Below are 17,319 nucleotides of genomic sequence, written 5' to 3'. Positions count from 1 at the left end.
CATCACGTTTAATTTTTTTGCTTCATTTGATTTATAAATTTTTTTATTTATTCTTTCATTTTTCAGTGTTGCAGAACAGATCCCGTTTTGAACGTTTCCATCAGTGCTGGTGAGCATCTACTTGTGATGTTTCTCTGTGTTTGTATGATTTTCCATCATGATGTGTTGAAATGGCTCCAGTTGTTTGAGCAGAGAGCACCGTAATGGGGCAGCTACACGTGCGAGGCGTATAAAGTTACTGCTGCAGCTTTAAGTGTGATCAGAAATAAACCGTAAAGGTAAAGGAGTGATACAGAAACAAATGGAAAAAAAAAACCAGAACCTTGCTGCAGAATTTGACGTGCGAGTTGTTGCTGTTTCAACAGACTCCACCTGCTCAGCGTCCACTCTGCTTTTCCTTTAGACACTCTGCACCTCATGCACTAAAGCCTGCTCGAGTGTAGTCAGCCACGTGACCTCCAGCAGGCCTACCTGGCTCCTCTGAGCATGCAGGAACCCTCCAGGGTTCTTTCTCTGCATATTTGAGTGAGACTGAGCTGTTTACACTGCTCTATGTGCCTTTTCCTTTTGCGCATTATACTGTTGGAATTCTGGGATAATAGCACCACAAACATTTACTTGGAGTTAAGCCTTTGTTATGAAGACTTCCAAGTATCTGCTTTCCTCTTGGCAGTTCCAGAAGTAAAAGCTGTGAAAGGCTAGACGGAGCTTCGCCTCTTGAACACCCTGAATGGAGAGAAAATGTGTAGGCCTGTTGTTATGGAGCTTATGCTCGTGCATTGACGTGGACTGCATACGCAGCCTGTTGATCCAGGCTCCATGTAGTGAGGACAGTCACTGTTCTGCTGCAAGTAGGCATCAGAAAATGGCAGCTCCTGAGGGATCATGGTGGGTGTGGAGCCCTGCAGCTTCTCTTTGCTCCTGTACCACAAACAGGAGCATATAGTTTGGAAATGCAGCACTTCAGTGTAGGCACCTTTTAAACCTTTAGTCTTGATGGTGCCATCTGCTACAGGTGTGGAGGAAGTCGAGGTTGAGAGTGGTAATAGGCATGTCACCTTTCCTCTGGGCTTACTGACAGACAACAGGGCCTTCTGTTTGGCATCTCGTCGCTCATCCTCAGTGTTCATAGTCAGGAAACGAAGCACGACCAGGTTTAGGAACGCTCCAATCACAGTCAGCCCCGTGAGGATGTAAACAAAGCAAAAAGCCACGTACCGGGGGTCGTTCTGCAGTGCGTCATCCCTCTGCAGAGCCACATAATCTCCAAAGCCAATAGTGGTGAGAGTGATGAAGCAGTAGTAGAAGGCATGGAGGAAGCTCCATCCCTCGCTGTGGGAGAACGCAGCTGCCCCCACACACAGGGTGCTCAAGCAGGAGAAGAAGCCCACTGTCACCATGTTCGCCATGGAGACTTCCGGCTGACGTATTCCCAGGCACTTCTTGGCTTGGTGCAGCAGGTATCTGACAAACGTGTTGATCCTCTCACCCAGGCTCTGGAACATGACCAGGGTGAGCGGGATCCCGAGCAGGGCATAGAACATGCAGAACACTTTCCCTGAGTCAGTGCTGGGTGCAGCATGGCCGTAACCTGAGAGAAGGTACACAACAGTCAGGAAACTGTATCCAGAGTTCACTTTTAGAGGCAGATTTACACCAGCAGGTGGCAGAGCTGAGATGTTTGATGGTGATTCAATGATTATTATCCACATCTAATAAATACTCAATCACATACGTGCTTCAGCCTCCCGAAATACTGATTTCCACCAAAATTACACAGATCTAATAATGAAATGCGAGTTAATTAATTTTACTAATTAGATGAATGAATCTCATATTTTTAATATATAATGAAATGCGAGTTAATTAATTTTACTAATTAGATGAATGAATCTCATATTTTTAATATATTTATATAAATATATATAATATATATGAATATATTTTAATATATTTATATATAAATAAATATATATATTTAATATATTTATATATAAATAAAAGCTTTGATTGATTGATTGATTGATTGATTGATTGATTAAATAAATTGCACATTTTTATGGTGTTTTTCTAAGTCAGGTACTCAACATGCTTTACAGTAGCCAAGGCAAAGCAGCTGTATGGTACATTACACATAGAACAATTCATACACAAAGGCAATTCCATGTGCAGAACAATCATTCACAGACACATTTCACAGATGGTGGTCATGAGCTACATTGTGGCCACAGCTGCTCTGGAACACACTAGGAGCGAGGCTGCTGAACACAGGCACCAGCCATTCCTATGACCACCACAAGCAGGCGAAAAGGGTTAAGTGTCTTTCCTAACCACAGATCCGGACGGGGTCTGGGTTTGAACCGGTGAACTCTTAAAGGGATATTCCACCCATAGGTGAAATTTAGTCTCTGGCCATACTCCACAGAGTTAGATAAGTGGGACAAAAGAAGTTTGTTACCAGCCCAGTCATTCTCCTAATCTGGCAGTATTCTGTTAGCTTTAGCTTAACAAAAACAATGTAAGTGAATGGTTACTGCTAGAAATTCTCATGAAAGTCACGATAATGACCCAATAATGATCCTAATTTTTCCATTGTAGTCCTCTGGTCAGGTGTGGCCTGCACCTCTCTCATTTTGGAGGAATTCCCATTGCATAAAGATGTTGTCTTCCTCATTCCACATACAGAATTCTGTGAAACACTTGTGGCCTTAAGGATTGGCTATTTATTTATTAAATGATCAATAAGATGTGATGTTCCATATAAATATGAAATATCAATCTGATTGGTCTTTGAATCTTTTATTTAATATTCCTTTAGGTTCTTTGACTTCTTCAAGGGACACACACACTTCATATTAATTCAGGCAGAGTCAAGAATACATGCTGGTGAAGGTTCCCAGTCATCCAGGTCATGGTAATCCAAAGGGTTCAAATGAAGTCAATTAGACTTCTTTGGTTTATTGAAGATGTTTCGGAGGAGAAGCAAAACGTCTTCAAGAAACCAAAGAAGTCCAGTTGCCTTCATTTGAACCCTTTGGAATAGTCAAGAAATATAGTTATAAAAATTATTTTAATACTATTTTCCTAAACTAAATGATTGTACATGACAAAGTATGAATTAAATGATGGTTGCATAGATAACAGGTGATGAATGAAATGATGGAATGGAAGCTAGATGTTTTAATAAAACCTTTCTCAAGTATCTGAGAGAGCTTGTGGAGTCTGGGTTGTAAAATCAATTTGGCTGTATGGTTTGATAAGCTAAAGATTTGTTTATAAAACCATTCGGCGCAATTTGTGCCGCTCTACACACCCTTGTGTGAATATCCCCAAGCGATCCAGGGGGTCAGGAGGTCGAGATGGACACTGCTGATGGCGTGGACTTCTGGTATGGCAGCCTGAAGGCAGCTCAGAATATGACCCTTCTAGTCTGGGTTATCTTCAGGTGACGTATATAGAAGCTGGAGTGTCTATTTTGCATCTGTTTGGTGGCTCTTCAAAGAGCCGTTGTGTCTGAAATCACTCGCAAGTGTTGCAGGGAGGCTTTGACCTTAAGGACAAAAGATAGGATGGTCTCAAAATGCTTGTTCACCCAACTGACCTTATCAAGGGACAGGCGAAGACTGACTAGATCAGGAAGTGATTCCTGTTTTTATTAACTTTGTTTATAAACTTGGACAAACCAGAGTTTTACATGTTTAAGAGGGCGTTAACAAAGAAATCACACCTTAACTCAGATACTCAGAGAGGTCAACCTTAGTGTGAAGCGAGAATGTTTTTACACATTTATGTGAAATGAATGTTGAACCTTAATATTAATTTTATGATATATGAGTATACTGATAGATTAACTTGTTAAATCAACAAATACTGATCTGGTGTAGTTGAAGATCTGAAATGAATCATTACAGGAAAAATGTTCATTTTAACACATCATTGATTAATGCACACATTATTCAAACACTTTGGGATTTAACAAGAGATTATTATATGACACTTATGCAATTATCACGTTTTAATAAGTCGTTTATGATTCAAGGAAGATGAACTTTATTCAGAGGGAGAGTGAAAAAGTCTTGTTTTCTGCATGACTTTTGTTCCAGCCACACAAACGAGAACCATTTTTCTTGCATTAGAAATGTGACACACTCATACTATGGCAGTGAAAACTCAGTGCAGCTCACACATTTGTGTTTACAAAAGTAGAGGACTTTGGGGGGTGTTGTGTCATGTCTTTGTGCCTTACAGCAGCTGAGCTTTGTCGTGATGTAGTCCCAAGGCTAAATCGGCTCCTGTAGTTCCGTTGTGTTACTTATTATTGTTTGAATACTGTAAAGCATTCAAACTATAGTGATCCTGTTTCTCTTTATAGTTAGTAGTTTATTATTCTGCTTCCGTACGTTTTTTGGCATTTAACTACTTCCACAATTCTTCAACTATTTACACAATTTTGGTATCAAAACGTTCAGCTTGTTCAGCTTATGCCGGCAATAAATTTTGGTATTAAAGTGTTTTATACGTTTTGAGATATTCAGCTTTTTCTGCAATTTTTGGTCCCATTGAAATGAATGGGATTGCTCAATTTTCAGCTAAATCCTATCACTTTTTTGAACTCTTACTCTAATAGGTTAGCTTTAACCTAGAGACTTCATTCAAGTTTCAACAAACTCACAAGACTTTCAGTCATTACTGGTTAAAAAATCTTTTACATATCTATTACAGTTTTTCTAAAATCACAGGTAGAAGTTGAGGTACGGCTTGAGATTTTCAGAAAAAAATCACAAAAATTATAATGGGCAGAGATAGGAGCAATGACCCTCCTTTGCTCCATTTCTGGCATTGTCCTGAGAAAACCATAAGTCCAGTTGAAATGAGACGCACACGGGCTTGCAGCTAACGGGTATACCTTCGTTTTGAGCTATAAATCATGAATGTACTCCAAACATTGTGGTCGTACGGTTCATTTGTTTGAGAATATTTAATTTAAAAAAATGTCTCTCACCACTCTAAACTGAAAATTCCGCACTCTAACTTTTGACCTTCACATTTTCTGGAAACAACTCTTTCCAACACCCAGACCGTTTGGAGTACCGAAACAGATTATATCTCAAAAAGTAGGAATTTTTGTCAGCTTTTCAGAATGGGTTTCATTTTATTTGTAAGTGTTATGGTTCTTTCGCTACAAGGCTCAGAAAGAGGAGAGACCCAACTTTTCCCTCATTGAAACCCATGTTAAAGGAACAGAGATTTTGTCCTCCGATCGGCTTCAGACAGCTGAAATGTTCTCGTCATAGCTTCTAGATAATTCATGTTAGGCACATAAAAATTCACACAGATGACCATCAAAGCCTTCTGCCACTCACACTTTTTGAGTTTTTCAAATTGGTGAAGTACTTTTCTAATGGTGATGAGAAGTTTGACAGGTCCAATTTCACTTCTGAAGGACAGATTTAAAGGCTTCTCATTAACAGGGGTACAGCTGCAGGCCTCCTACAGCCGGGGGAAAAGGTGGGAAAACAGTGTTGCTCTCTGATTGGTTGAGTGTTCAACCATTTTCTGTCCAAGCAGGATCGAGCACCCACACATATTATACATCAAATCGACCAGCTTGGTCTCAGGTATCTTGTATTCAATTTTAAATGCGTTATCCGTTACCATGGTAAATCAAGTGCATAAGGACATCCCCAAACAAGTCTCACTGAAATGAATGTGAAAAGCCTAATACTAAACCTATAACATACTGCTGTTTCTTATCTTTCTGAGCTCTATACACTTAAAACTAGCAGCATAGCTGACATTTTAACACTAGTCAGAAGGCAGGAACTGCCCCCTCCTCCTTCGCTGCTCTCTCACTGGCTGAGACATTTTAGGCACAACTGTATCAACATACTTTAATATAGAAATGTTATTTAAAGTTTAAGTCATGTGATATTGTACATTGCTTTATTAATGCAGACTCCTGTCATCTGTTACTATGGCAACACAAGGAACTACAAATCACTTTAACCAAGTCTCATAGGAATGAATATAAAAAGCTGAATATTGAGCCACTAACAGACTTCTGTTTTTGATCTTTTTGAACTATCTGTACTTAAAACTAGAAACAAGTTAAATATGATTGACCGTCAGAAGGTGGGAAAGTGCCCCGCTCCCTTCCAGCTCCCTGATTGGTTGAGAGAGGTCAATCATCTTCTGGCTAAATGGACTTACACACCCACACATGTGATACATCAAATCGATTAGCTTGGCCTAAGGAATCCATCCATCCACAAATAAATCCATCCATGCTTCTATCCATTCATCCATCCATCCATCCATTCATCCATCCATCCATCCATCCATCCAATAAACCATCTAACATCCATCCAACAGTCCATTTATCATTTCATTCATCCAACAATTCATCAATTCCATACGAAGTCTGAACATATGTTAATCTATCAGTTTCAGATATCAGTAAATGTTTCTAAATTCACAGTTCAGCCAATTGTAAAAATTTACCTATTAAAACTATTCTCATTCAAATGCCAGCTGTTTAAACATTTCAACTTTTGAGTTTTTAATCAATGTTCAAAGATTTAAGTTTTCTGCTGTTTAGTATTTTTTTGTCCATTCTCCACCTATATTCTGAGCTTTATTACACTTGTTGGTAATTTTTGCTTCTAAATCTGTAAATACATTCAGCTCATTTTGACAGTTTAGCTTAGTTTCAGCTTCACTTCAGCTATTCAGCTAGCCTAGTGAACTAGACCAAATTCTTGCTTTGCAAAGTTTGGTCTAGGCATGCTCCATTGGAACGTCTGCAGCTCCTACCAGGACTCTGGCTAGCCAATCACAGCTCTCTAGAGGGGTTCCAAACACATAAAGAGCTGTGATTGGTCCATAATGGTGGGCCAATCATAGTGCTCTATCTGCTTAGTGAACAAATCACAGAGCTTTATCCGCTTTGTGGGCCAATCAGGGCACTCTATATGCCTGGTGGGTGGGATGATGCAGCAGAGTGAAACAAGAGTAAGTCACATTCATTGTCCAGTGGAATGCAGAGATCATTTGAAAGACAACGGTAGAACCCGCCCCACAACCGAGAGCCGTCAATGGAGCGTGGCCAGACTAAATAATACATTTATTTAGTCTGGCTTGCCAGGCTACTATTCAGCAGCTTCAGCTATCGGTTTCCAAATTTAGCATATGCTGCTAATTTCACAGTTCAGCTAAATGTAAATATTAAACTGTCAAACTTGTTCTACTGAAATAACAAGTGTTTAGACATTTTAGCTGTCCAGATTTTTATACAATGTTCATAGATTTCAGTTTTCTAGGATTATTTTTCTCTGTTATTCACTTACTTTCTGTGCTTTACTTGGTTGGTGCTTTTTGCTTCTACATCTTTCAATACATTCAGCTCATTTTGACAGTTTTGCTTAGTTTCCGCTTCAGTTCAGCTATTAAGCTGATTCAGCGAACAGTTAAAGCTATCCAGCACTCAAACAGCATTTCTGCAAGAAATGCAATTTATCTAGTTTTCCTTTGCAGTCGATGTGATTATTAAGGTCACTAAAAAAATAGGATCACTGTTGAGTCATTTTTTTTGCCTTCGTCACACGAAATGCTAGCTGTTACCATTCATTTACACTGTTTATGCTAAGCTAAAGCTAACACATTACTGCCAGATAGGAGAATGACCGGGCTGGTTAAAAATGCTTTTTTCCACTTATTTATTCATGATTTACCACAGTTTAACTCATTTACTGCCATTGATGACTAAAGTCGTAAATTGTATTTTTTTACGGAGCAAATGTCGGTACGAGCCACCGCACTGTGAGATTTAACATCACGTCTTTAAAGCTGATCTTCATCCACGTACGTCACACTTCACGTGATCAGGAAGCAGAAAATCCATGTGCTAGGAGATCGCTTTGGGCCGCTGCTGTGAAAAAAGTGAGGCGCGAACCAGAAAAGCTTCTACCGATCACAATTCAAGAACAAATGATGAAAAATGCTCGAAACGTGCGGATTCTTCCTGATGTAAGAAGTGAGTCTACTCTTTCTTTTGGTAGTTTTGGTGTTTACATCGTTGTAAAGCACAATGTTCTGTGACTCTCCAAAAACAGTAAAAATGCTCAAAAAAGCTGGGAGCCAGGGGTTTTACTGATCAGGAAACTGCTGGCAGTGAATGAGTTAATGGATGTTAAATAAATCACACTAAAAGCGATGTTAGTTGAATGTTCTTTAACAACACATTTTGTTTTACTCACACTGTTAACCAAATACCAAAATATTAGATTTTTCCCCAAAGAATCCATGTTTTTTGTTGCTCAGTGGTTTGTGCTTGATCTGCTCTGTTGGTGCATTATATTTCAAATCAGAAGTCAAACTTTCAGAGTTTCTTTTTAGAAGAATCCACTTGAACTTCGAAAGTTGGAGATCCAAGTCTCAACCTCAAAATCTACGGCTGCCTCAAGCAACAGTAATGTTTTTATTTTCCCTGTCTTTGTTTTATAACTCATGAATAAAGTCCCACACAGACAGTACACATATCTGCACATCCTCCACTGGACTACCTTCATGCTGATTATCTGGTAGGAACATCTGATGTGGTTCTTCACCTCCATCAGACTCCAGAACACCCAGGCTGCAGCCCTGAAGTGCTTCGTGTCATGTCCTTGCAGGTCGCTGTGTTAATATAGATCTGGATGCTATGTCAGTGTCTATCAGTTCTGAAGTTGATCAATCTAGAGCCAACAAACAGGTGATCAGGTGATCAAGGAAAGATTGTTTACATTTGATCTGACCACTTCCTGCCTCCTGGCTCCGCCTGTCACACCTGAGTCATGTAAAAGTGAGATGTCATGTGACACAGACAGACAGGATCTGATGTAGGAACTGGGCTGACTGGAGACAGGCTATCATAAAAAACAACAATAAGGGTCACATGAAAACATAGTATTGCTACAGAGAAAGACATGATTGTGTGAATACAATTATTAAAGAGCAAGTCACCCCCAAATCAACTTTTTTCTTCCTGATAATCTATATAAACGAGTGTCTAATTGTGCTGTAGACATGTGCAGTCAATAATTTGGCACTTTAGTGCATCTTAGTTAAAATTTAAATATTCTGCTTAAAACTATCAGTGTTGTGTAGTTGTCAGGTAAAAACCTGCACTACATTTGAATTTAAATCTGCTATCGCTATTGGCTAAGAGATACACTATGACGTTAGCTGGGACATTATGATGTCACAATGTCGTTGTGAGCCTGCATGTGTGTGTATTTGTTAGTGGCTCCACCCTCTCAGTCTGCTAGGCAACAGCATTTGCTGCATTTTTCAAACAGGAAGTGGAAGAGGAGTAAGACTCTGGTAGGGGGTGACTTGCTCTTTAAAGTCTTGCTGGGATTCTGATTTGCAACTGGAGCACGTCTAAGCCGAGGGTGGCATCATTCCCAGATCTGAGTTTGACCACTTAGGTGCTTGATGCAGCAGAGCTCACATCTGGACTGCAGCAGAAACAAACTCAAACTGAGTTTGATCTGGATGTGAAACTAGAGAAGATACCCCCGGTCTCTTTGCATCCAATGTAACTTTACACAAATGCTAAATAACTATTGTTTGAAAAAATTAACAGGGCAGCAGTAGCTCAGGAGGTGGAGCAGGTTGTCCAGTAATTGGAAGGTTGCAGGTTCGATGCTGGGTCCCGACAGAGAATTCTGCTGTAGTGTCCTTGGGCAAGACACGTAACCCTCCCTGCATGCTGGCGGTGGTTGAAGTGAGCCTCGCCTCTGTCAGTGTTCCCCAGGGTAGCTGTGGGTGAATGTGTGTGTGATTGGATGAATGATACACTGCAGTGTAAAGCGCTTTGGAGTCCTCAGACTCTGAAAGGTGCTACAAGTGTGGGTCATTTATCATAACCAGCTCAGTGGCCTAGTGGTAGTGTCCACCCTGAGATTGGGGTTCAAATCCCCGTCGGGTCATGCCAAAGACTTTAAAAATTGGACCTAATGCCTCCTTGCTATTACACTCAGCTTTAAGGGGTTGGATTGAGATGGTAAAACCAACAAATAGTTCCCGAGCACAGCCACAGCTCACCGCTCCCCACGGGGATGGGACAAATGCGGAGATGAATTTCACCAGTGTGTGATGACTAATGGGACTTTAACTTATTACAGCTCACACCCACCTGGTGACAACATTTTCAGTTTTAGTACGCTGTCTAAATCTGTCTGCCCCCGTTAACACATGAATATTTTGGCCTTATGGTGGACTCTGTCTTCTAAACTAAAACAAACATGTTCCATCACAAAAGGCGAGGATGCAGAGATCCAGAATCAATCTGCTGTTAGGTTTGTCTGCACACAGAAAAGGCTAAATGCAGTAGAAATCTGTTTAGATTGTGTGTGTTTATGTTGTTTTTGAATGGATGCCATGTTTTGGGGGTGGTTGGTAATTTCCAGAGTGCTTAATGTGACGGCTGATGTGCTTTATACTGTAGCTCTTCTCTCTGTATTGAGAGCATCATTTTTAGCAGATGGGAGAGTTTAGATTTATCTCTGAAATGCAGCCAAAAAACTCTTATTTATTATTTTTCAAACAGTAACTGAAAGTAAAAGGAAACGGGCTTTTTCACATTTCTACAATTGTTTGAAACAAAATTTTTATTCCAATGAACAAACATCAAAAGCCGCCTAAACTAGTGAAACAGTCATGTCGCTGAAGTCGCTCCCCGGCGCGCGCTGAAAGCGCAGATTGGGATAAGCCCGCTCGTTAAACAGGTAGTTGATTAAAGCTGCTCACCGATGGTCGTGATCACAGTGATGGCGAAGTAGAAGGAGCCGGAGAACCTCCACTGGACCCCGGCTTTGTGCGGTTTGAGCTGCAGGATGACGTGCTCCAGCTCCTCGAAGTTCGCTTTGGTCAAGTTAAATTTGCGCATGAGTTCGTACTTCCTGACGTCCAGCTTCCTCTTGTGGCTCTTCTCTTGCCTGGACTCCAGGGTCTGGAAGACGGCCGCTCCGACCACCAGGTAGGTGAGGATGCTGATGATGAGGGCCAGCGTCCTGGCGTTCTGTCTCTTCATGGTGTCTCGGAGGGAGCCGCGGCACTCTGCGACCTTCTCCTGACGCACTCCGGATCCAACAGAGGAGACTTTTGGAGATGGAGCTGCACCACCCCCACATCACAGTTGGGTTGCTTCTGTAGGCTATTTGGACTATTTGTCACCGGGTTATATTTAGATGCTGCAGAAAAGACACGCAGGGCAATCCCACAGACTTATAAGAGGCAGCTCGTCGGAATATGGGGCTCCTCTTTCCGAGGGGTTGGTTCTCTCACCCCATCCTCTCTGAGGTGCTTGCCTGGGGGAGAAAATCAGCTTGCTGCAAAAGTCCACCACAGATAACTTGTTCAGCAGCTTCCACCCTGTCATCCTTTCACTTTGCAAACTTAGGAGGAAATCCTTGAAGCAATGAGCTAGACTAACCTCTGTCAGCGAAGATGCCGGGTTTGGTGCTTCAGTTGTCTGAAGGGTTCATTCTCCAGATGTTTCTGCTCCTGTCACAGATGTTCAAGATCAGGCCACTTCAGAGCAGCCCAGTGTTTGGTTCTGATCCATTCTTGGTGTTCTGAGGACCCATTTGAGATGGAGACCAAGGTCTCGGACTCTGGGGAGCACGTTTGTCTCCAGAAGGTCATGAGATTGAGCCCTGAACACATTCAGGGCTCCTTGGTCCAAATGTCAGGTGTGCATCTCTATCTTTTATCCTCTGTCCCTCAGGTGAGTCCTGCATCTTGATTGGTGACCAACAACCAGGTTTACTGATGATTGGTCCCTTGAGGCTCTTATTCTAGAAGGTGTGATAGCTGTCAGTCAAGCTGAGCCCCTGTGAGGTCAGCCTGTCACTATTTTAGCTCCGCCCAGTAAGGAAATTCCAAAAACCTGCGCGCATGTGTGTATGTGTGTGGCTTTTGTTGTGGTGGATTAGCTCTATATGCTCAGAACTGAAGCAGAACTTGCGTTTTGTTTCATCCTAACTGAATTATGTCCTTCTGCATCCTCTGATATTTGTTTACATCTGATGTTAAAAGAAGTGCAGCAGCTGAATTTGAATTGAAACATATGAATTGAATGTTCGGTTCAGTTACTGATTCTGGATCAGCTGTGGGTTCATGTCTGGTTGGAGGATCTGTTGAAGGAGAGCCTGAAAACCACAAAGTTAAAGGAAAGAGCGAATCTGATCAATGAATTAACCAAAGTATTAATTATTAACACTTTGTGTCTTGTTCTGCAGACTTTGGGCTTTTATTTAACCAGATTATTATTTCTATAAGTATATTTAAAACATTTGAAAAACAGAAAGCTGTATTATTTTACACATGGTGCAACTTTAAAAGGTGAAATATTGAAATACAGGTTCCTGGGCTCTCCTCCTACAACAACATGTATGAGGCAGCAGTAGCTCAGGTGGTAGAGCGGGTTGATTCCAGCTCCTGCCAGGGGTATCCTGCTGTTGTGTCCTTGGGCAAGACACTTCACCCAACTTGCCTGTTTTAGTGGTGGTCAGAGGGGCCGACGGTGCCAAATGGCAGCCTCGCCTCTGTCAGACCTCCCCAGGGCGGCTGTGGCTACAAGTAGCTTACCATCACTAGCAGTGTGTGAATGTGAGAGTGTGCGAAAGCATCTTTGGGTTTCTAGAAAAGCGCTATATAAGTTCAATGCATTATTATTATTATGTATGTGTCTGAAGGGCTCCTGTATGTATGAATGAGTTTGTCCCTGTGAAAGATGGTGACTTGTCCAGGTGGGACCTGACTTGTGGTCCCATGGAGACAGGAACCAGCTTCCCAGGATCAAGATAGGAAATATGGAATCTTATTTGTTGTTGTTTATGTTGAGAACATAAAAACTAAATATTTCAGGTTAATTCACTCGATGCTTCATTAGGTACACCTCACCTCACCAGTCACCTCCTTAATTCTTCATGAAATAGATCAGCACATGTTCCTCTGAGGTTCTGGTCCATACTGACACAACAGCTCCATCAATGAGGAGAGCCTCCCGTTTCACCACATCCCAAAGGTTCTGGTGACTATGGAGGTTGTTGATGCCCAGTGAACTCATGGTCATGTTCTAGAAACCAGTTAGAGATGATCTGAGCTTTGTGACATGATCCTGCTGGAAGTAGCCATCAGAAGATGGGTCCATGTGGTCATAAAGGGATGGACATGGTCAGCAACAACACTCAGATATGCTGTGGTGTTTAAACCAGGTTCGGGGGGACTGGGGGGGTACACAGTGTGACCAGAACACCTCCACCACCACAGCAGCTGCCTGAACCTCGAATCTTCTTTCTTCTTCTCTCTGATTCTCAGTTTTAACTTCAACAAGTCATCTAGAGGAGTAAATGATGCTATCAGATTGGCTGATTAGATATCTGTGTAAAGAAGCAGCGTGTACCTAAAGGTAAAGATCAAAGATCATAAATCAGACAAAGCATCTTTAGATCATTTTAATTTCAGTGGACATGGCTCAGTCAGGAGGAACCTGCTGTGAAGAATAAAACAAAGAACCATTTCTTACTGTAGTTTTATTTCCTACTTGTAGTTTCGTTCTGTGACGACATCATCAACAGATACCAAAGATCGTAAATTCAACTTTGAGAAAAGAAAACGTCGGCTGCTTCCTGTGATTCTCGACAGCCCATGACACGTCTGAAACATTTAGTGTTTTAGTGAAAAACAAACAAGATAAACTTTGATAATTTACGTTTCGATAATTTAAGTTGTTTGACGCGTTTCCCTACCAGCTCTGCTTAAATATTACAGCCAGTGGCACACACGCACCTATGCCGCCATCTAGATTAATGAGAATAAACAGCACATGTGAAATGTTTTACAACAAAAATAAGAATAACCAGTGTTTCCCCCAGCATGGCGGTTCTGTCATGCAGACCCAGACCAGCTGTTTCAGGCTCTTTAACATCACACATGGCTGTCATCGTTATGTTTCTCTTCAAATAAAATGTGCTGAGCTCATCCTTCATGAGGTATTTGGAGATCTTCAGGTGTTGGGTCGCTACAAGGCCTCAAACTCATCAATCCTCTGCTTGGTGTTCCCCAGACGGATCTGACGGAGGGTCTTGTACTTGTCTCTTCCGGCCCGGACGTTCTCAGCATGCAGCATGTCGTACTGGGTCTTCCTGGTGTCGTCTCGGGCGTGTGCCAGGTCTGAGCTCAGGTCCTGTGAAGGATTCAGCCATAAAATCATCAGCCATGGTTTTGCATGACTCTGGTTGGGTCTTTCCCTAAAAGAACCCTTAACCCTCTCAGGCTCAAAGTAAGTTTTGATAAAAGGACGAACAACTAAGTCCTTCAGGGGGTACTTCTGAGTTAAAAAATGATAAATGACCCGCACTTGTATAGCGCCTCTCAGAGTAAGGACTCCAAAGCGCTTTACACTACAGTGTATCATTCATCCATTCACACACACACACATTCACACACTGATGGTGATGAGCTACGGTGTAGCCACAACTGCCCTGGGGCGCACTGACAGAGGCGTATCGCGTCAGACCCGTGCCACAACCCGTGCACGCGCATTGGGTCCACAGCGCGCGCGTGAACGGGACTCGCGAGCGAAAATATACATGGCGAGAGGTCATTTGTGCACTGAGAGGGAGCAAACTGTGTCTGTGAGCGCACAAGGATGTGCACAAGTGACAAACCTGCGTGCGCGCGTTGCCAATGAGCACACGGCAGAGGAAAACGTGCGCGCGCGGCAGCCTCTGCGCGCTCGGCAGCCTCTGCGCGCTCGGTTTCTAATTCCGCTCGCTCGGCTGTGAGGAGTTTTGGCACTCTGGAGGCGTGGCCTGTGGCAGATCTTCCCTGTCCTCTGATTGGTTAGTTTACCCCGCATTTTACTCTCTAGCTATCTATATAAAAAAATCTGAGATTCAGCAGTTGCTGTCATAGCTCAGCTGGGAGAGCGGGTGACTCTCACTCTGGAGGATCCAGGTTTGAGTCCGGCCAAGGAACATAGAGTTGATGTCATGATATTCTTTCCTAATTCCTGTGATATTATTTTACAGTTGTGACCGTTCAACTGTCATTAAACGTCCGAATGTTTGCTGGGCAGTGTTTTAAAAAGTGCACATAAGCTAGTGCACAAATGACCTCTCGCCATGTATATGTTCGCTCGCGAGTCCCGTTCACACTCGCGCTGTGGACCCAATGCGCGTGCACGTGTTGTGGCACGCTTTAAACGCCAAAGAGGCGAGGCTGCCGAGCACAGGCGCCACCGGTCCCTCTGACCACCACCAGCAGGCAAGGTGGGTTAAGTGTCTTGCCCAAGGACACAAAAGCAGAATTCTCTGTCCGGAGCCGGGATCGAACCTGCAACCTTCTGATTACTGGACAACCCACTCAACCTGTTGAGCTACTGCTGAAAAAAATGCTCATGAAATACATATGTGGAGTAACCAGGTAGATAGGTTTTAACTGTTGCAAATCTCCCAACGCCTGCCTCCAGAGGGTTAAGAAATGGGAGAGTTTGTTTAGATTTAGAGCAGCAAATATGTTAACTAAGAATTAAAAAAGTCTGGCTTTGCTTTAATAAAACATTTTCTTTAACTTCCTCTGCAATCTTAGTGGGAAAAGGAGATAAACCTGATCATTTATCTGTTATATACTGTTAGAGACGTGTAACTAAAGCAGCAGAAGGGTGTTTGTAGCGTTCCGAGCACAACTGAAACACACTCACACCTACAGCCAGTTTAGAAGCACCGTTTAACCTAACAGGCATATTTCTGGACTGTGGGAGGAAGTCAGAGTAGCAGGGGGAAAAAAACAAACAAATCCCACGCAGACACTATGAGAATATGCAAACTGCTCTGAGAAACGCCCCGGCTGGGATTCAAACGTGTGACGCTACAATCCACCCCCCGCAATCAGGTACTTTATTGTCAGAAAGGGGTTTTGTTTCTTTACAATAAACTAGAAAATGTTTGAACCAGCAACATCAGCTGAAATGAGAAACTGAATAACAGCAAAGCAGTTGCTGGTGGCTCATTAGGGTCACCGTGGTGACCACATGCCTGTGCCCGGAAGCAAACCTAGCAAGAGACCAACAGGAAGTGGTTCTGAGGAGGATCTGGTGAGTTAGAAACACTTCACTTCCTGTTTTGAGAAGAATATTTAGAGCTAAATATGACCGTGTTCTCTAGCTGCACTCTCTAATCCAATGGCAGATCTAGGATTTTTCTGAGTACGGGGCCATCAAGGGGCCACAATATTTACAGGGGGGGGGGGGGGGCATATATCAGTCAAACATGCTATTTATTAGCACTGCTAGTGTTTGGAATTGGAATTTCATTCACCTACAGAAATGGTCCGCAAATGGCGGCCCATGGGCCACATCCGGCCCGCGAGCCCTCCCTTTGTGGCCCCCAAACCCTGCGTGCACCCCCCACCCCCACCCCCGATGGCCGACCAGGAGGTGTAGGATAGATAGAGCTGAGGAAAATAATCAAATAATCAATGCATGAGATGCGGGCATAAACAATTCTGCATCATAGAAGAGTACCATAATCAATTATAGTGGAATGTAGTTTTGTTATTTTAACGACGGCACCAGCGCAGCATCCACATCTGTCAGAGCGGTGTTCTCCACATTTACCGGGTAGGAAACTTTGGTCCGCCTTTACGTGGTACTGCAGGGCTGAGCGCTGGAGTTATAACCTGAGACCGAACCTGAAGCGAATCAGCCCGATCGGTTCTGTTGGATTTGGGCCATGAATTATGTTAACTGAGCGGGTTGTTGCGCGGCGCGCTCCGCTCGCTCGATCGGGGGGGGGGGGGGGGGGGGGGGCTCCTCCAAACACACATTATTTTTACAATTGAGTGCTGTGATGTCGGGAGGTCCGGTGTTGGGGAAGGAGCGGGGAGAGTGACGGTGGCTTCAGCGTAATCATCTGTCTCTTATTTAGGGACACGGAGAAGTTAAAAGGAGAGAGAAATAGAAGTTCTTGTTCCACTTTATTCTTTTGTTTCATGATGATGAACTGATTTTAAATTCGGCTTAAAGAGAAACTGGGAGGTAACTTTGGTTCATTTTAAGTTGCAGGGGATCTTGTTTTATATCTGCTCCTCCAGAGACAGCATGGACATGAGGGTCACATGGTGAGGGTCCCACAGGACAGGTTAGTGCAGTCACACAGCCGAGCTGGAGGGGGACAGGTGTTGTCCTGCTTTATATTGCAAGCTTGTGTGTTATCCCTCTTGCTTCTGGGTCTTTTTTTTGTGAGTGGCCCTCGGACCATTATAATTGAG

The 17,319-nt window shown here is 42.8% G+C and overlaps 2 protein-coding genes across 2 annotated transcripts in view; both read right to left on the bottom strand.

Moving 5' to 3' along the window:
- Window positions 1-476: 476 nt before the first annotated feature.
- kcnk3b (potassium channel, subfamily K, member 3b) lies at window positions 477-11,308 on the bottom strand. Its single transcript, XM_015969349.3, is given in 3 exon segments — window positions 477-1,591; window positions 10,792-11,078; window positions 11,080-11,308. Coding segments are annotated over 3 exon segments (1,275 nt in total). The 5' UTR covers window positions 11,175-11,308; the 3' UTR covers window positions 477-698.
- Window positions 11,309-13,835: 2,527 nt separating this feature from the next.
- Window positions 13,836-17,319, bottom strand: part of ezra (ezrin a) — a 31,372-nt gene continuing 27,888 nt past the window's right edge. The window contains exon 13 of the mRNA XM_015969347.3: window positions 13,836-14,233. Coding sequence (XP_015824833.3) covers window positions 14,069-14,233 — 165 coding nt within the window. The 3' untranslated portion in view covers window positions 13,836-14,068. The remainder of the gene's footprint in view (window positions 14,234-17,319) is intronic.

This window comes from Nothobranchius furzeri, chromosome 18 (assembly GCF_043380555.1).
Source record: "Nothobranchius furzeri strain GRZ-AD chromosome 18, NfurGRZ-RIMD1, whole genome shotgun sequence".
NCBI lineage: Eukaryota > Metazoa > Chordata > Actinopteri > Cyprinodontiformes > Nothobranchiidae > Nothobranchius > Nothobranchius furzeri.
This window is presented reverse-complemented; position numbering and strand designations above follow the sequence as displayed.